The sequence below is a fragment of the Mercenaria mercenaria genome, chromosome 11 (genome assembly GCF_021730395.1).
Source record: "Mercenaria mercenaria strain notata chromosome 11, MADL_Memer_1, whole genome shotgun sequence".
Taxonomy (NCBI): Eukaryota; Metazoa; Mollusca; class Bivalvia; order Venerida; family Veneridae; genus Mercenaria; species Mercenaria mercenaria.
In genome coordinates this window covers 46735664-46756969 of record NC_069371.1, presented here as the reverse complement: position 1 = coordinate 46756969, position 21306 = coordinate 46735664, and the positions used below count along the sequence as shown (strand labels likewise).

Below are 21306 nucleotides of genomic sequence, written 5' to 3'. Positions count from 1 at the left end.
AAATATTTTGTGTAAAAATACACAGAGGCATTGACAAATGCCGGTAGTTAAGTAGAAGCATATTTAAAACTTTTCGGGTCAATCCGTCAGTTCGTTGAATAACCGGAAGCTTGCTTTGTTTACCAAAACGCACGCTGAAGGTCAGATTAAAAAACAACACGAAAAATCTAAACAACTGAGGAATATGCGTAAGTCCTTGGAAAATCAAGCTGCAGAATTAAATATCATAATGGATTCAATAGAAATAGGTACGAAATATTGATCTAGGAGCTGCATAGCATAACAAAATGGATGGAAGTTTGAACACAACTGGCTTGGAGTGGGAAAGTACTTCGACGAAAATGCTGGCATATTACGTAAGGTTGAGTTGATGTCTTGTGATAATTAACTAAGACAACAACCAACTAAATGTGCTGTCGCCAGTAAAATCTACCACACAATAGTGAACCAATGGAAAAAAGTAGAGGAAACACACATATGCCTTAGCATATATCTCAATCTGACTAAAGTACATCTCCTATTACGCTACGCATAGGATCTGAAAACGACCTATTCATTGCCTCGTTCTGACGGCCCTTTCACTAGCCAATCAGAGCCTAGCTTACAACATCTTGCAAATCTAGCTGTAGCATTGACTTTTGATATTTACAATTCTTATGTCGTAATGTATCAGATAGCCGGTTAGCTCAGTCGGTAGGCCACTTGCTTCGTAAGCGAGGGGTCCCGGGTTCGAGTCCTGGAATAACTGCATATTTTTCTTACTCTTTGACAATCGAACAAGTCGTCTGATTGGATAACATAAAAATAGCAATAATGGAAATCCAAATATACAGAAGACGAATGTGAATGGGTCGTTCTCAGATCTTCGTTTAGAAGATCAAGCACTTTAGTCAGATTGCATATATCTGTACCTACATGAATGGCAAGGCCTAGCAACCAAGCTGACAAAGGTAACATAATTTCTTTTGCAAATTTAATTATATAGCTAGCCTGTTCTATATAGGATTGTCTAGCAGTTCATGACTTTTGTATGGCTTGAGTATTAGTATAATCCAGTAATTTTAAAGGCAGCAAAGGGAGGTAATTAAAGAATATATTTCAAGGGAGATAATTTTTCTGGGAAAAAAAGAAGTTCGGCACAGTGAGTGATATCGATTTATATCTCACTGCTATTTTCCAGTATTTCACCAATAAGCATAAAATAAAATACTGTAACACCTTGTACATAAAAGACCATGAAAGGGAATCAAAAGCTGTTGCAAAATCTACTAACAATAACATTCCTGGTATTTGTTGTTCTTCTGTGTGGAACATTACATAATACACTAGTCTTATATTATCTGCAATAAATCTTCCAGGAAGAAAACCAGTTTGGTCTGGACTAATCAAATTTGGTAAGACATTTTTTAGTCTTTGAGCAATGCTAGCAGAAGCGATTTTGTACGAAACATTCAAAAGAGAAATGGGACGCCAATTTTTAATGTAACGTTTATCTTTATCTCCCTTTGGGATACAGGTTATAACCCCTTGTTTAAGAGAAACCGACAGATCCCCCGAATCAAAGGCATAGTTAATTGATCTTACTAAGAAATGGCCAATATCCGACCAGAAAATTTAAAAAAGGCAGTGGTAAACCCACTACTGCCGGGCGCTGTGTCATTTGACATTTTTTTAGACTATTCAGCATCTCACTGTACGTAAGATGTCCTTCTAAACCTTGTTTCTCTTTTTCGCTTAATTTTGGGATACTACCATTTTGTAATATATGGTCTTATTCTACTGTTTCAGTCTGTCTTACTGAATATAAGTTTTTATAATGGTTAAAGAAATTATTTACCTGAAAAATATTCAGCATGTGAAATTGTGTGCCTTGTGTTTTACTTTTCCGAAAGGAATCTTTACTTCTTCAGCTTCTTGTTTCCTGAAAATGTTTTATAGTGTCCCCTTACTGGCAATTCCACTCCTGCTCAAAGGGGCTTTTTTACTTTTATTTTATTTATTTATATTTTTGTTGCCCTTTTATCATTTGTAATTTAATTCTTTTGACATAACATTTCCAGTTTTTTATTTCTTAACAATGACGGTAATATGAAAGTTTACTTACTCTTGCACCGTAAACAAATAATATATGACCAAACAGTGACAGAGCAGAGACACCCGAGTCCTATGGACACACATCTTGTTGCCTGCCGTACATACATGGTATTTGACAGCAATAACTCAGTAAGTGTACATTTGTCATCTAAATTTAGCCTGTTTAACTTGGCATTTGATGATTTTGATGGTTATACATAAACGGCGCATAGTTATGTCCTGTTCAATGACTTTTATGATAAATAAAATATGTCAATAACTTCTCTCACTTTAGTGTCTGAACCCATATGTAGTCCTTATGCTATTATCAACATTACAAGCCAGGTACATTGAAATTCTTCTATTATTATCAACAATACATGACAAGTAAGTTCTTGTAACATGTTTCGTTATCTAGCATAATGATGGTGACAGCCGTAACTTTGCTGTCGCGATCAAAATTTTCCATGAGACTCTTAATTTAACTTAATATTAGATGATGTTGTGTTAACCCAGTTAACAGCCTGTAAAATTAAATTTCTGATAATAAAAGAGACGGGATAACAACTTAATATTCTGACTTTCACATGTTTCTTAACTGCCAAAAAAAAAACCTGAACATAATTATTATCGTAAACGATATGTGCGCTTATGCTAATTATTTATTCTTTTAAAGAAATAAATCTAAAACAAATATTATCATATTCAGTTAAAGCTCGCCATAGATTAAAGAAAACACGATTTCGCTCCTTTTTGGGGGAAAGAGAAGTAAATTTTATTACAGTGCTATATTTTTGATTTCACTTAATGACACTGCTTAACACAAAATATACATACTTAAAATTTACATGTATATATATTCAATATATTCTTTGCAGACAATGATCTGCTTCTTATAGATTAGGCCTATTTCCTCTGTATGCGAAGTGAAGGAATTCTTCATCATGTAAGTTCGTTATACAAGTTGTTTAAATCTGGAAATATATTATCTGTATGGTAAAAATTGGCTCTTTAATTCTTAAAAGCTAACTCATAACATCATTGGACATGGCTGCCATGAATAACTAATGGCCTTCAGTTTTCATATGAGCCGCACCATGAGAGAACCAACATAGTGCATTTGCAACCAGCATGGATCAAGGCCAACCTGCGCATCTGCGTAGCCTGGTCAGGATCCATGCTGTTCGCTAACGGTTACTCCGATTGCAATAGGCTTTGGAAGCGAACAGCATGGATCCTGACTAGACTGCGCGGATGCTGATCGCAAATGCACTATGTTTTCTCTTCTCATGTTGCGGCTCATATATGTACAACTGTTGCACTGCATTGTCTTTGAAAATCTGTTTGTGTATTCCATAAATTTTCAGTTTTTATGCGTTTATACGTAGAAACAGTAGCTGTTTATGCTTATAACATTATCATGCAGTTCCTTTGCTGTTGTTTATTGTGCTGATAAGAACGCAGTAGATCTAGATATTATCCTGGCAGACTGTTGCTGACCACTTGCTGTTTAGCGATTAACATAGCTTCATTTCCGCCTAAGAATGATATACCAGAGAACCCTTGCTGTAACACCAATTCCAATGAGGACAATGACGTCATCCAATACAGACCACGTGATATTCTGAGCAAGTAAAACGAATTCAGACGGGAAATGTGTAATTGTGTCATTTGTAGCGGAGTGTACTGTGTTACAGATTGGTACCATGCTCTCTACTGCACATCTGCAATATACATATCAATGAGCCGCGCCAAGAGAAAACCAACAAAATGCATTTGCGACCAGCATGGATCCAGACCAGCCTGCGCATCCGCGCAGTTTGGTAAGGATCCATATTGTTCGCTAACGGTTTCTGTAATTGCAATAGGCTTTGAAAGCGAACAGCATGGATCTTGACGCAATGCACTACGTTGGTTTTCTCATGGTACGGCTCATTTACATCTGAACGAATATCAATATGCACAATAACCATATTGTTAAAATGAATCTATTTAAAATGATTTTTGTGAAACACCTTACTTCTAAGGGCTTTTTGCAGTCTTCTGGGAACGGGCCTCCATATCATTACAGGTGTAACAAAGTCAGCAGCCAGTTTATTATGCTAACATACCCAAGACAAAAGGATCTGTTGGGTCTATATACTCGTTTACCATCGAGCAATAACGCAAAAAAAATATTTAAAAAAATTAGAAACAGGCTTTTGGGGTAAATATGGTGCAGCAACTAGTTTTCAACTTGACAATACATTTGCAAGTGATTGCTCAGAGAGCAAGGTAAAAAAATGTCTCCATGTCGGTCGTTTTCGTTGTTTTTAAGCAAAATTTCTATCGTAATACCGACCAGGCGGGACAGACCGAAATACATTGTTTATTACAATTGATTTTCAAGAAAGCAAAGACATTTGGTTCTATATGGAATTATTTTAGGTTCAGCTTGCCACAATAATAACAGAGGATACAATCTGAAGAATAATTTTAATGCATAATATTAAATACACCGCATTTTAATGTTATGCAAACTTATGATACATTTTAGGGTTCCTTTTTGTTCATTAATTCATAAAAAACAGTGTTTTACTGCAGTGCAGCTTTTAAGCAGTCGTAAATTTGAAATGGAATGATCTAAATGGATGAAAACAGATATCATGCATGGCTTTTTGTATATCCAATTTATCATGTTAAGTATCATAAAGCAAATGTAATTATATACGGTATTGATAAAACGTCTGTTTGCAAGTTAGGGGATGGATGCATTTTTATCCTTTTTCCAGCTGCAGTTTTGTCCATGAGAAAGATCACCTTACTGAATGAGCTTATAAAGGGATGCAAGCTTACCTGACCGGTTCGGCATGTCTAAATTCCAGGGTTATAAGCGCATTTAGTCCGTACGTAAAATATGACGCAAATTTTCCCCATCTTAGCCAAGGAGGCGGCGTACAAAATGCTCCACCTATCAAAAAAATATATATATATATATATCAATTTATAGATATTTTTTCTTCGCTAAACTCTCGAGTTTTGCAAAAACACTTATGCATCACTTACATATTAAATTGCAAATCAGGAGCAATTTAACTAAAGTTACTGAATCGAGTAATTGATTCTGCGCGGTTGGTGCCTATAATATTTTAACTTAATGTTGAATAATTAGATACGATTTCGGGCCTACTAAAATTAAAGAGAGATGCCAGTGAGATTCGAATGTAAACTGATTGATTTGGTAGTTTTAGATCGAATGTTTATTAACAACAGACTATGCTACATCATATCTTCAACAGAGAAAGCACATATCTACAAAAATGCGGGGTCATGAGTTCGCTCCCCGGGTCACTGTGCTATATCTTACCCCAAAGCATCATCGACAAAAGTCCTAGAGACACAACACTGATTGTCCAGGGCGGGTTCAAAGCTGCACCAACGAACAATCCTATACTCTGATAAATAAAAAATCAAATGATGCATTTAATGCATTTACCAACCGGAGCGAATAGACATCTATTGATGTATTTTAGTAATAACCATCATAAAGATTTAGAAAAGCAATGAATCCGTGTAAAATTGCACCATTTTTTTTTCTTCTGAAAATAATGTTCTTAAAAGGTTATGATATTACATTTAATGCAATTTGCAATATGTCTGAAAAGGTCAAATCTATCCAGAGCGACAAAATTATATGTAATGTCATGCATTTTCTTCATATTTTTACAAGTTAAAGGAAAACGCCCAAAGATCACATTTAAATTTTCAAACTGTTAAAAGATCTAGCATTAATCTAGTGAATAGATATTTTAATGTGTTTGATATAATAAATTATTTAAAGCTAAAATCTTTTTATTTTACTCTTAATGCCTATTGCATGCGTAACTAATGCATTTTCGCTTTTTAACATCTTTTGCCGATTTCAGTTTCTTGTTTCAAATATTATTTAACGAAGACATTTTCTAAATCAAAAAGAAAAATTGACACGAAAATGTAAAGGCGTGCCCTTTAATGCAACGAACATTTTTATAATTGCGTTTTTTTTTTTTTAAATTCTGAGACCCCTCTCATTTAAAGGCACTGACCTCCATATTTGGCTAAAAATAATCTTTCTCTCAAATTGAAGTTTGGCCATATTATGAACTTCGGAATATGAGTTTTTGTTTCTAATCCAAATCAGAAAAAAAGATGATCGCGTCGGGAATCGAACCGCCGGTCCACCGCGGCAATAAAGACATTTTCCCGTCGTCGTAACCAACAGAGCTATAGCTGAATTAGTGTCTTCAAAATATAGATCAGTTTACCTGAAGTAAGGCATTAAAAACGTTTTTCGATTTTCAAAAAAGCACCAAAATTTGCATGTGTTTCTGTACTCATGTGTTTCCCTAACATACAGTTTGTCAGTAATTAAGTTTTAAAGCCTTCTTAAGAAATATAGCATTTATTTCCAGATATCTAAAAAAGAAATTTTTTTTCTTGTCAAACGATCTGAAGGCCAGCCCCTTAAACCCCGTTATTTTATTTTGTCAGTTTGGTTTGTTTGTTTTCAACATATGTATCATATACCGTAAAGTTTATCTGTGACGTAACACGGTATAATGGAACGAGAACTTGTTGAAAAATGATGAAGAGACTAAACTGAAAAATATAATATCGTATCAAAATTTCTCTTAAATCTACAAAAAATATCTTGCTGGACAGTTCGTTAATGTTAAACTGAATGGTGCTAGATTCCACAGTGACCTCCAGATTTGGCTAAAACAATCAAACTGTATGCAATATATTTTCTTTCCACATAAGTGCCAGGAATACATGTGGAACACGTTTTAATGACCGGAATTGCAAAAGGTCTTCGATACAAGAACGAAAACATGAAAAAATGAAACTTGCATGCTCTTTTACGGATTTAGACGTATTCAGAACTAAAGGGACCATCTATTTTAGGTGTAATTGAAAGCAGATAATGTGTCTGATAAAAAGAAGGGTTACTTTTATTATTAACCTTAATTGCCGTTCCTTTAAAAACGATAATCTACAAAGGAGAGGGTTCACTTTTGCCCAAAATTAGCCTAAAATGTACAGGTCTGTAAATGGAGTAAATTCCAACTTTTCGTTCATCAAGAAGTATTTTTTGATCAAACAGTATGCAATAGACAATTTATCCGTTATGGAAGAAAACATTATTTTTAACATTATGGGTATCGGCTACCTTCAGATTTTATCAGAATTTTTAAGGAAATCTGAAATTTTCAATATGAACACACTACCAAATGATGACCAAACATTTTTTGAAGGAAGCTAGACATATATACTGTAAAATTATTTTGGTGGTCCTTCACTGTGCTCACTACTAAAGACATCCATAAATATAACTTAAATACATATATGGCAAAGAAATGCCCATTTTCTGAGTACTCTGTGATTTCAGCAATATTTAGTAACATGTTTTAAACAAAATATTAAAACTGTATCATACAAGCTAAAACAACTATAGAAGAAAAGCATTCGTTGTAGCACAGAATATACATTTTTGTATTAATTTGAAAACTTTCCAAAACGTGTACGCAATATACGGTTTGAACTTTGCCTTGCCATATGCCGACCCTTTTTCGAGTTTTCTATTATCTTAAATTCTAATTCTATCGTACAACCTGTGCAGTCCAAACATCTATGATGAGGACACCAAGCGAAGCAAAGAAAGCCGGGAGGCTGTTCAGATTGGCCACCCAGTAGATGACAATCATGTATATACAGGGCTGAAGAATGGTTAGAGGTGCCTCGCTGATAGTTTTAGAGATACAGAAAGCTGATGTGTAATATAACTTGTTCTTCCTTTCTGCAAGAATCACGCACATCTCTTTGGGAACTGTAAAAGAAACGATGGTTCTGAAGAGTCGCTGATACATTAAAGGCTTTGCTTTCTTCAGGAAACAGACCTTTTTTAGGAATAACTCTTAATATAGAAGCAATAGCTTTAAGGGAGAATGTAAGTTACTTGATATTGATTTAAACATATTCTGTTAGCACATTGCAAACAAATAATAGCATTTGAGCGACTTCATGTACGTGAAGAACAATTCGTTACAGTGATTTGTATCATTTTATTCATTTTGCTCCATATCACAAAAAGCAGTCGAATCTGTAAAATGACCATTTGGCAGCAAAAAGCATGGACAAAGAAAATAAAATACGCAACAAGCAACAGCTTTAGTGGAACTCTACTTAAAATAATCATTGACTTCATGATCCAAAAGGATCGAAAGTAATACCCATGTGCGGCCATTACACAGTACTTAACGATTTCTTTTGTTGCCAAGGCAGTTGAAAGCATATCACGTCACCAATTAAATATAATAAGAATCTGTTTGACTAATTCTGTCCTTAACAATTTCAGTATAACCCAAATTTCAGAACAGAAAACGCGATCGCTACACAAATGAATAGTCAATAAATAAACGATGATCTAAGAAAGACATATTTTATACTTACAGGTCAATATTGCATCAAGCAGCGCAAAGAAAGCCCATTGCACGACGGTGAAGAAAAACTGAAATAGTATTCATTCATGCCTTTAATGTGATTACGAGTTCGCCCGCTTAGCTTAATAGGGAGTCGAACGAGGAGTATGTTCTCCGTAGCGACTTGATGAAAAAATTGTGTTTGAAATCATTTGCAGTCCTCCTCTGTTTCATGTGGAAAAGTTTGCAGTTACTTGCGGAGAAGAGGTTAGTACCGATACAGAATCCAGGATCACTGATGAGTGTGACTGCCCGCTGTTACATAATTGAAATACTGTTCAAATACAGCACTAAACTTAAAATGAAACACACAAAAAATAATGTGAATACTGTATGGTTTAAAGAAAATATTTAAAATAATTGCCAAATTTTGAACGCGATTAGTTTACATAGTTTATTTTGAGGAGACACCACATGCTTGTAGAAATTTAAGGTACTTTCACATCCCGCGGTAGAAATCGTGCAATGATACAGATTGGAGCAACGGGTGTCTTCGGCCAACATAATGCAAGCATTTGTATGTAAATGACTCCTTACAAAAATGATAAAGAGTATAAACAAACCAATCCAAGCCTGTCTTTTATAGTTTCTTCTGTACGTTCAGGCTGCCACCAGACCAGGACACATATGAACAAGATATAGAGATTCTGAAAGACACTGAAAAGAGAAAAATAATGGCATAACTGTCAAATACTTAATTTTATTTAATCAGTTGAAAATTGACTAATTTTCATAAAATCATGTAGGTTAAATAGTAGAACAAATTGTCATTTTGATAAAAACACCAGTCAGTTACTTGTCATATATACAATATTCTAGCAGGACAAGCTTTTTATATTTACACTTGCGTAATATTTCATTAGGAAAGCATATTTTTATGGGTGTTAACAGGCAACAACATTATGTTTCCCGAACTGTCCCTATTTAAAGCATTAAGTACTTTATGTAACATTTATTACCTTGCCTACTACCATACAAATGTGTAAACTTGCAGAGCAAAATCATAATGCAGAACTGGCCTAGAACTAATCCTAGAATTACTGTTACATATAAAAATACCTGACAGGAAAAAGGATTCTTCTCCTTGCGTTAAGAAAGTTCCTGGATATAAGAACTTTCAATTGATTCAAATAGGAAGATCTGCAAAATTGTGAGGGGGCATTCGACGACGCCATTTCAGTTTGCAAAATGAAAGATTGGGTTTCCAAATCCGCTTTTACTTGATCTGTATGACAAAAGAAATAACGCTTTAACAACTATAGACATAGTAAACTACCAACGATAGCACATCAAAGAAACGTTGGCTGAAAAAGACCGAAACATTTTATTTCGTTTTGGTGCGCCGATATTTGAACAAACGTGTCGTTTTGGTGCGTTGGCGCATGCGCCAAGACGTAAAGTTTTCAAGCTTTAGCGTACCCGCCATAACGACACAATATGATTTGTCAATTCAGGTTTCGCTTTCCGGTCTACATGCGCAAAAGAACAGGTGATAAACACACCTTCAGCTCAAGTTATTCGGTCTGAATTTCGATATAGGCTACTGTTGCGAAATCTTCAAGTAAAAATAACGACTACTAGTATGCGCATGCGTAACGGAAGACACCAGCAACACAACGAAATTTTAGTGTATTGGTGTGGCGCATGCGCCAACTCGATACATCTAAACATTGTTTTATCTTTGTGCGCATATTGGTGTGCTGACAGTTTGTGCGCACACCAAAAAAGCTCAACGAAATTTCATATGTTTCGTTAGGTGGCAGGGGAGTGCAAATTTGCGAATTCCACATTGACGTGTGGGTACCAGTGTTGAAATATCCATAGAAATCTCGTTTTTGCTTATTTTTCTTTGAAACTACTATGGACTATTGCAGATACTATAGACTACATAAAGACGACTCTCCGGTCCTATGCACCTGTCGCTTTCCATGCCAGATGTAGTGAAAATTGGCCAAATCACCCAAATTTTATAGACCAAAATTAGCCTAACCTGGCCTCACTTTGAACTCTGCCATTCATCTATTTTGTATTTTTAAATCCAATTTCGTAGCATATATGTATAGTGCGAATATAGATGCATACCCAGGTGGCGTGGAATGTGTCTCCCAACCACCACTTTATTTCCCTAATTTTCACTTGAAAAAAAGTGGATGGATAACAGCCGAGCGTCTGGTCGACTTTTTGTTCTGATGTTTATGTTTTAGCCTCAACCGGAAGTACGGAGCTAGGAATTTTAAAACACCCGCCATGTAGAATCATTAACCGTTCCTCATTCCCCAGATATATTAAAGAATTAATAATGATAAATAACCAGTAAGATAGATATGCCTTTATATCTACCCTGTCCTGTTTATACAGAAAATCGACCGGGGCCAAACTACGAAACCGCTCCCCTGCCACCTTAAGTTTTTAAGATGTTTAAATAAAATAAAATATAACCTGTCCTGAATCCTAAGACACTTATAGTGATATCAACTGAACAAAAAGTGTTGCCGTACCTTGCAAGATAGCCGGTGAATAAGCCAACAAAAGTGCCACCCTCCACGCAAAAAATCAGCCAAAATTTGCATTCTGAATCAAAGTAACCCCGAAAAACTATTTACTGCCTTTAAAGTTAATTTCACATGATATTTACATTTTAAGCTTTCAAATGTTAAAACCATGTACTTTTAACATAGTTTTGGTATACAAATGCAGATTACCGTACTTATCCTATCGGGACACCCTTTAAAGGCCACCCATCCAGCCTTTGGGGCCACCCCAGTCACTATATAGCTTAATGGCATTGCTAGATATAGACACATGTGTTGCTTTTAGACAAAATGGCATAAAAAGTCATTATATAGGCACTAATTTCTTCTTTTGGCCGTTTTATGATACGAATCCTACTGGCTGGGGGTCCTTAGCTTCATTATTATATGGCCACCTACTGCCATTTTGGGACTCGCTAGGCCGAATTTAGTACTCAGAAATGAATAAAAACCACTATAGGTTACAGTTCATTCCGTAATGGGTTTAAATACATGCAAAAAGTCAATATTTGAGTGGTTTAAGAATTTGTCTATTTTCCTTAAGGTGGCAGGGGAGTGCAAATTTGCGAATTCCACATTGACGTGTGGGTACCAGTGTTGAAATATCCATAGAAATCTCGTTTTTGCTTATTTTTCTTTGAAACTACTATGGACTATTGCAGATACTATAGACTACATAAAGACGACTCTCCGGTCCTATGCACCTGTCGCTTTCCATGCCAGATGTAGTGAAAATTGGCCAAATCACCCAAATTTTATAGACCAAAATTAGCCTAACCTGGCCTCACTTTGAACTCTGCCATTCATCTATTTTGTATTTTTAAATCCAATTTCGTAGCATATATGTATAGTGCGAATATAGATGCATACCCAGGTGGCGTGGAATGTGTCTCCCAACCACCACTTTATTTCCCTAATTTTCACTTGAAAAAAAGTGGATGGATAACAGCCGAGCGTCTGGTCGACTTTTTGTTCTGATGTTTATGTTTTAGCCTCAACCGGAAGTACGGAGCTAGGAATTTTAAAACACCCGCCATGTAGAATCATTAACCGTTCCTCATTCCCCAGATATATTAAAGAATTAATAATGATAAATAACCAGTAAGATAGATATGCCTTTATATCTACCCTGTCCTGTTTATACAGAAAATCGACCGGGGCCAAACTACGAAACCGCTCCCCTGCCACCTTAAGTTTTTAAGATGTTTAAATAAAATAAAATATAACCTGTCCTGAATCCTAAGACACTTATAGTGATATCAACTGAACAAAAAGTGTTGCCGTACCTTGCAAGATAGCCGGTGAATAAGCCAACAAAAGTGCCCACCCCTCCACGCAAAAATCAGCCAAAATTTGCATTCTGAATCAAAGTAACCCCGAAAAACTATTTACTGCCTTTAAAGTTAATTTCACATGATATTTACATTTTAAAGCCTTTCAAATGTTAAAACCATGTACTTTTAACATAGTTTTGGTATACAAATGCAGATTACCGTACTTATCCTATCGGGACACCCTTTAAAGGCCACCCATCCAGCCTTTGGGGCCACCCCAGTCACTATATAGCTTAATGGCATTGCTAGATATAGACACATGTGTTGCTTTTAGACAAAATGGCATAAATAGTCATTATATAGGCACTAATTTCTTCTTTTGGCCGTTTTATGATACGAATCCTACTGGCTGGGGGTCCTTAGCTTCATTATTATATGGCCACCTACTGCCATTTTGGGACTCGCTAGGCCGAATTTAGTACTCAGAAATGAATAAAAACCACTATAGGTTACAGTTCATTCCGTAATGGGTTTAAATACATGCAAAAAGTCAATATTTGAGTGGTTTAAGAATTTGTCTATTTTCCTTAAGGTGGCAGGGGAGTGCAAATTTGCGAATTCCACATTGACGTGTGGGTACCAGTGTTGAAATATCCATAGAAATCTCGTTTTTGCTTATTTTTCTTTGAAACTACTATGGACTATTGCAGATACTATAGACTACATAAAGACGACTCTCCGGTCCTATGCACCTGTCGCTTTCCATGCCAGATGTAGTGAAAATTGGCCAAATCACCCAAATTTTATAGACCAAAATTAGCCTAACCTGGCCTCACTTTGAACTCTGCCATTCATCTATTTTGTATTTTTAAATCCAATTTCGTAGCATATATGTATAGTGCGAATATAGATGCATACCCAGGTGGCGTGGAATGTGTCTCCCAACCACCACTTTATTTCCCTAATTTTCACTTGAAAAAAAGTGGATGGATAACAGCCGAGCGTCTGGTCGACTTTTTGTTCTGATGTTTATGTTTTAGCCTCAACCGGAAGTACGGAGCTAGGAATTTTAAAACACCCGCCATGTAGAATCATTAACCGTTCCTCATTCCCCAGATATATTAAAGAATTAATAATGATAAATAACCAGTAAGATAGATATGCCTTTATATCTACCCTGTCCTGTTTATACAGAAAATCGACCGGGGCCAAACTACGAAACCGCTCCCCTGCCACCTTAATAGTGCGTAGGGAAAAGCGCCAAAAAGACACAAATAAATGTACAATGTACTACATAAACCGCGCACACGCCAGTGCGGCACAATAAAATGTTTTAAGTAAACACATATCAAAACTAAACCTACTTATATGTTTAATTTTACTTTATGAAATATACTTTAATTCTATTTAAACTTATAGAACAATAATCATAACAACTGATATGCAACAACACTTAAAATGGGTGTTTTATATCAAAATTTGTCGCAGTTCATTGAATTTACGATGCTTTGTGAGGTATTTTATTAGATAAAACGTACTGAACTGTTGAGTCAGACTTACTAGGGAGAACTTTATTCATTGTCCTCTTTGTGCATGTCATCCGACAATGCACAAATATTCGCCCAAATTCAAAAGGCATTCTATTGATTCTTCATACACAGTCCCTGTTTTTATTTACCTTGATCGTCATACGTATCGTAAAGAATGTCCGTTTCCCTGATCTGATCTTGCCAACTGTTTTGTAAATTCTCTGGCAAACATTTCTGTACCAATACGTCGTTAATAACAGATATAGACGTTCTAAAGAAGACAGAATAACACATATAAAGGAGACGCACCATAAAAAAACCAACATAGTGGGTTTGCGACCAGCATGGATCCAGACTAGCCTGCGCAACCGCGCAGTCTGGTTAGGATCCATGCTGTTCGCTTTCAAAGCCTATTGCAATTGGACAACCTGTTAGCGAACAGCATGCATCCTGACCAGACTGCGCGGATGCGCAGGCTGGTCTGGATCCATGCTGGCCGCAAACCCACTATGTTGGTTTTCTCATGGCGCGGCTCATGTAAAATAAGATCTATATTACATGGGGTTAAACAGTGACTTGTGTAAGAAGAACTAGGAAATTTAATATTCGATTTTTCAGGTCACACGATACTGGTTGTTTAATGTGGTTTTATAAGCACAATATGAGCCGCGCTAAGAGAAAACCAACATAGTGCATTTGCGACCAGCATGGATCCAGACTAGCCTGCGCATGCTGTTCGCTAACGGTTTCTGTAAGTGAAATAGGCAGTGAAAGCGAACAGCATGGATCCTGACCAGACTGCGCGGATGCACAGGCTGATCTGGATCCATGCTGTTCGCAAACGCACTATGCTGGTTTTCTCATGGCACTGCTCATTTATGTAATAAAACAGAATTCGGTTTTTCAGTTCCGGTTTTAATGCATATGACGATAAAACGTACGTTCTACTCTTCTCGTCTCGATGAAACAAAATAATTATAGATATTAACTTTGATAATTAATATACGAGAATCGAGCTGAAAAGCTAGGAAGAAAGTAACGTTTGATGGCCTAATCATCTCCGTGCTAAACATCACTGCAATGTGACTACTACTATCTATCAGTTTTCTCTAATTTAAAGTGTTTTATTTACCTTACCCGTTTGTCCCAAGACGATTGAGAACAGACTGCCGTATGTTTGTCTGGTCAATACCACTTCCCAACAGACTCACTGAAGTACAAAGCAATAAGTGAAGTTATGCACGGGAAACACGTGCAAATTTGACAAATGCGTATGAATTGAATTCGAGAGAGTTTTCAAGAGGTTTATACATCCATCTGACCGACTGCTAATCTCGGAGTACACCGCCGTGGGTTTGAATCTCAGTTTAGTGTGCACATGTAAGCAAACCTTCCAGTAGACTTGCGTAAAGCCTGTGGTTGCAGGCAGGTACCCGCCCGTGCCTAAAATAAAACCCGTAGGGAGACCCCGGGGCCTTCGTCCACCATTAAAAGCTCGAAAGTCACCATACGATGTATAAATACGCCAATAAACGTTAAACCCAACATCAACAATAAAACAATTCATCAGAAACACGTTTTAAAGCACTACCCATTGACATTGCTAATGTCCAGATAAATATCTTTTTTTCAGAAGTATCACAATTATTATATGTACTTAAACTTTTAGATCTCAGAAACATTATGTATTTTACAGGTATCATTATAATATTTTTCTACAATTAAAAAGACAGATTACTTAAATGCTCTGCTGGGCTGCTGTGTAAAGGTGTTGGACAGTCAATACCAATTAGGAAATCACGTAACTTGTCTGGTTTCCCGTGATACACTACCTGTAGAGAGCAAGGACGAAAAAATACCAATACAAAATTCTTCAGTACATAAAACTGTTTAAACAATAACATTTATTTTTTAACAGAGCTTTTCTGCTGTATTTCTACTAAGAACAATATGGCCCTAGCATTTCATGAAACATTTTATAAAGGAATATCGCGGCCGGGAACCAAGTGAATGCGTTTCGCGCAAAAATTCTGTTGACTTTTTTTCCGTAGAATTTGTTCATCTTTGCTCCATTCTTTCAATAAAAGACATTTAGACAAAGGCATTCATTTATTTATTGAACGATCCTCATATTGTACCCAGTTAGACAAATTTTCCTTTCATCCCATGTTTTTTAAAGGAAAGCGGAAAATGTTTAAAATTACGTGATTACCTGCCCATGATTTAAAAACAGAACGGACGAGCATCTACAGATGAAGTGGTAAATGGGGCTGGCAAGGCTTATGACGATGGCTGTGTTAGTTTGTCGGCTGATAGTGGTCAACAGAGCTGTCATTCTGTAGCAGTCGTTGCAAGAGAGACCCGAAAACGGCTCCTATTATACATTTTAAAAATATGTCATAGTCTAGAATACAAAAATATTCAATACAAGTAATAATGTAAATAACACGTTCTAATTATTTTGGAATTATTATTTGAAATCATTTAATAAATATGTATAGCGATTTTTTCTCCATATTTTATAGTTACACCAAATGCTACAATGACCTAGTTGTCCTAGCCTAAGTAATAGTTTTCAAATTTTGCTCTCGCATGGTACTGGTGAGGGGACACATTTGCCTGTATGCTTAAACGATACCTTTTAAAGACTATATTTTAGCCTTTGCCCTTCAACATTATTGCTTAAGGCGGTCGTGATGGCCTTCAAATATTCTTTTTTACCTTTTAATCAAAACATTTTGGATTTTGTGCCTAAATGTGGACACAGAAATATCGGTCATCTTTTATAAGAACGTCGTAAAAATGAATAATATTTTTCTAACATTCTTATACCCCAGTCACACATACGGCGCGGATAGCTACGTCTAGCCATGGATAGAAACGTAGTAATCCGTATCGGTCCGTACCTGAGCCGTACCTTAAAGTAGTAATCCTTATCAATCCGTACCAATCCGTACGGCTCAGGTACGGATCGATACGGATTACTACGTTTCTATCCGTAGCTAGACGTAGCTATCCGCGCCGTATGTGTGACTCGGGTATTAGAAAAGTTTTAACATAATAGTGAAAATAAATAAACAAAATCAAAGCCGTTATACGAAAGCAAAGTTTATTTCAGCACATGACTACGTGGGACCTGAAGTCTATAATTCAGAAGGGTACACAAATTTAATAGCTGATCTTTTTTATCCTACAAGCAAAATCTGCAAAGTTCATCATTTGAACGAATTTTATCTATGTTTGATGCAAGAAATATATTTTTCAGTCTCAGAAACACATGAGAGAATTGACTAAAATGAAACCGTTGTCCCTTAATGAATTGTTGAAATGTTTTAACGACGAAAATGCTTTCAAAATGTCAATCATACAACGAACGCTTCTCAGCGCAAAGAAACTGAAAACAAACATTTTATGATATGTGGGTGATTATAGTTTACTTACATCAATCACAAGGATGTTTGTACGCAGTAACATTTCGCTGGCTATACCAAGACATTTCTGTTGGAATTTCGAACATAACTGCGCCGCTGGAATGACATTCCAAATCATCTGATATAACATTTAGAACAGCATGTTATAAATAGAAACTCTACATAAAAATTAGAAGAACATGTTATAATTTTCACTGAAAGAGTATATGATTTATTGTTCGTCTCCATATTTCGAAAATGATCGGACTCTTGAGAAGATAGGGTTGCATGCCTTATGAATAATGTTTTGACATTTATAAGATACAAATATATCATCTGTTTTCTACCACATTTAAGATGCATTCTTTATTTCAATGCACCTTGATAGCGAAAAGCTGAATATGATGTAATTTACGTGACGCCAAAGTAACATCAAGTAACTTACGTAATGTAGCGCAGTCTGCTAGGCCAGTGATTTTCTCAACGGCTTTGATATGGTCCAACTTTTCATGATCTTGAAGTGCAGTGTCTAATCGTAAGTAGCCAGCATACTAGGAAAGTGTATTATTTGTAAAACAAAACTTTCAATAAACTTTTATACACAATTTCAATTCCGCATACAATTGACAACTGGGATTTTTTATTGCCTCCTTTCACACAGCACTACGCCAAACCGTCAACCTAACTCCATCTCCAGTATCAAGATATTTTCTTTGGGGCAGAGGGAGGGCAAAGTGGTAAATTTGTAGAGCGTATGAATCAAGATGGTGTTCACGTGTTTGAATCCCGATGAAAGCGATAATTAAATACGAGGGGTAGTCAGTAACCTCCTGGACGGTTATCCTAATGTTACTATTTTGCATATACATTTAACAGTCATTATACATTTAATATTATCTTTCATTATTTTAAAAAAAAATCATTTCCACTAACGCAGTTTAACCGGTTGTAACGTGCGTTGCGTGACGTCGAAGCAATATAGAAAGTACACCGCTGACTTACGACTATAGATATCAGATATATTTAACGTAAAATTATTCATCTATATAGTTTTATCCTGTTACCTACTGATTTTGTAAGTTAATAACATACATATCTGCACCACTGGCACCAGATCAGAGAGAAAATGCCTCTGTAGTCTGTACCTGTTATACCCTAGCCCTAGGTATTCTATAAGAACCATGGTCGTGAACGGGAAAATATACTAACCCATTTCAATCGCGCATTTCACCGAACTTAGCGTTTTAGTTGAGAAATTTACGATTGAAATGGGTTAGTGCACTTTCCCGTTCATGACCATGGTTCTCATAGAATACCTAGGGGTAGGGTATAACATGGACAGACTACAGAGGCATTTTCTTTCTGGTCTGGTGCCAGTGATCTGCACATGTATTACACGATTCGGTGATTTTAATTGTCATGCTTAGGCGGTTTTACGAACAAGACAAGAACCGGAAACGAATTATTAGATCCGAGTTTGACTTTAAAAACATAAACGGTTTGTTAACCTATCATACATGTAAAACCAGTCGTTGCAACTTGTACTAGTCGAAAAGTGTGACAATTAAAATCGCCGCATCGTGTAATTCATATGCAGAACTGCATCAAAAAAAAGAATCTTCCGAATCTTATAGGTGATTTGTTACCTTGCTTTCTGCGCAAGTAATTGCAATTGCAATGGCAAACTGAGAACCAGCTACATAACGAGAATATTTCTAAATGAAAGTTGTTTCCCTTTCGCGTAAATGGTCTTGTACTGGGTATACCCATATAATTGAGCCGCACCATGAGAAAACCAACATAGTGCGTTTGCTACCAGCATGGATCCAGACCAGCTTGCGCATCCGCGCAGTCTGGTCAGAATCCATGCTGTTCGCTTTCAAAGCCCATTACAATTAGAGAAACCGTTAGCGAACAGCATGGATCTGCAGTCTGTCTGGATCCATGCTGGTCGCAAACGCACTGTGTTGGTTTTCTCATGGTACGGGTCATACGTAATATCTTAATGATAAGTTTTACATCCCTAAACGTGCAGCAAAAGAGAGTTTTGTGTCATTAATTATGCAAAAAGTGCGCATAAAATCGATACGGACCATTTGCAGGACTATGAAAATGCAATAAATTCGATTTATGCGTTTACACCTAACCGAAAATATTTACTTAGATGTTATTCTGTGTACGTAGCCTGCGATTTTCATCCTAAGTTTTCATCTAAGTCATATTTACTTCATAAGATACAAGTTATATAATTTTAAAGGTCCATTACTAAGGGAAAGTGAGTTGGCAATTTTTTTCATAGCCAGTGCAGAGACTTCTGCAAGACACTAAATAATGAAGATTGGCAGGTCAAAATTTATCGAAGGTCTTTGGAACTCAAAGAAATGTATGTGTATTATGTTGAAATTTCAATGAATCGACAGAATGACCCCCCAGGTCTTTTTAACTTTCTTCATACTTCATAGAAAAATTATTGTACATATACTGCGATTTATTTCGAATTTCTACATACCAACTTTCATTTTCCAATAAAATGAAATAGTTTCTGTGCTTTTTAAAAGAAATTAAAATGTTCACTTTCCTTAGTATTGGACCTTTAAAAAGGTGTCAGTCAGTTTAATGGAAGTTCTACCTTATTTTCTTCTGTCCAGGGTAACGGATAAATAAATAAAATGAGTCTACTTAAAATGATATTCGTGAAACCCTTTACTCCAAATTTCTAACTATATCCCGAGTAGGGTTCCCTCTCGTCAAATAAATATAAACTGGTATCAAAATGTTTAAGGATAAGTCAGATTTATTTGTCATTGTATGAACAGTACTTTTTCAAGTGTTGCAGTAAATATGTGGTTCAAATTCTAGATTTTCTAAAAATACCTTGAGCCGTAAATTTATATTTTGAGACGCAACTTAACAGTATGTCATTATTTGATCACTATTAAAATATGTGAGAAAGAATCTACTGTACATTGTACATGTAATTCTTATACAACCAGCTACTGTACATGTAATTCTTATACAACCAGCTACTGTGAAGAAATTATTACACAATCAGCTATTGTACAAGTAATTCTTATACAACTAGCTAATGTACATGATATTCTTATAAAACCAGCTACTGTTAGTAATTCTTATACAACCAGCTTCTGTACACGATATTCTTATGCAACCAGCTTCTGTACATGAAATTCTTATACAACCAGCTACTGTACATGTAATGCTTATACAACCACTTACGGTATATGATATTCTTATGCAACCAGCTACTGTACATGCAATTCTTATACAACCAGCTACTGTACATGTAATGCTTATACAACCAGCTACTGTACATATAATTCTTGTACAACCAGCTACTGTACACGTAATTCTTCTACTACAATCAACTGTGCACGTAATTCTTATACAACCAGCTACTGTACATGTAATTCTTATATAACCAGCTACTGTGCATGAAATTCTAATACAACCAACTACTGTGCATTCTTATACAATCAGCTACAGTGCATGTAATTTTATACAACCAGCTACTGTACATGCAATTCTTATACAACCAGCTACTGTACATGTAATTCTTATACAACCAGCTACTGTACAAGAAATTCTTATACAACCAGCTACTGTACATGTAATGCTTATACAACCAGCTACTGTACATATAATTCTTGTACAACCAGCTACTGTACACGTAATTCCTATAAACCAGCTACTGTACATGTAATTCTTATATAACCAGCTACTGTGCATATAATTCTAATACAACCAGCTACTGTACATTCTTATACAATCAGCTACAGTGCATGTATTTTTATACAACCACCTACTGTACATGCAATTCTTATACAACCAGCTACTGTACATGTGATTCTTATACAACCAGCTTCTATACATAAAAATCTTATACAACCAGCTACTGTACATGAAATTCTTATACAACCAGCTCCTGTACATGCAGTTCTAATAAACCAGCTACTGTACATGACATTCTTATATAA

General features: G+C 35.9%; 1 protein-coding gene across 1 annotated transcript; it reads right to left on the bottom strand.

The window, feature by feature from the left end:
* Positions 1-2907: 2907 nt before the first annotated feature.
* LOC123530952 (uncharacterized) lies at positions 2908-18497 on the bottom strand. The gene is made up of 12 exons (XM_045311728.2): positions 18407-18497; positions 17346-17431; positions 15643-15736; positions 15042-15114; positions 14054-14175; positions 9630-9795; positions 9134-9227; positions 8542-8599; positions 7704-7918; positions 5420-5507; positions 4909-5023; positions 2908-3797 (listed from the first exon to the last, which is right to left on the bottom strand). The coding sequence occupies exons 1-12, from the start codon at positions 18495-18497 to the stop codon at positions 3602-3604; spliced, it is 1398 nt and encodes a 465-aa protein (XP_045167663.2). The 3' UTR covers positions 2908-3601.
* Positions 18498-21306: the final 2809 nt, after the last annotated feature.

What these genes read in the sequence shown, in the direction of transcription:
- LOC123530952 (XM_045311728.2), bottom strand. Translation starts at nt 18,497, where the DNA reads ATGGTTCTTATAGAATACCTAGGGCTAGGGTATAACAGGTACAGACTA. An exon ending in CAGCCCAGCAGAGCATTTAA is followed by an intron (nt 15,115 to 15,642) that starts GTAATCTGTCTT and finishes TTTGTACTTCAG; the next exon opens with TGAGTCTGTTGGGAAGTGGT. An exon ending in GCTTGATGCAATATTGACCT is followed by an intron (nt 7,919 to 8,541) that starts GTAAGTATAAAA and finishes TTTCTTTTACAG; the next exon opens with TTCCCAAAGAGATGTGCGTG.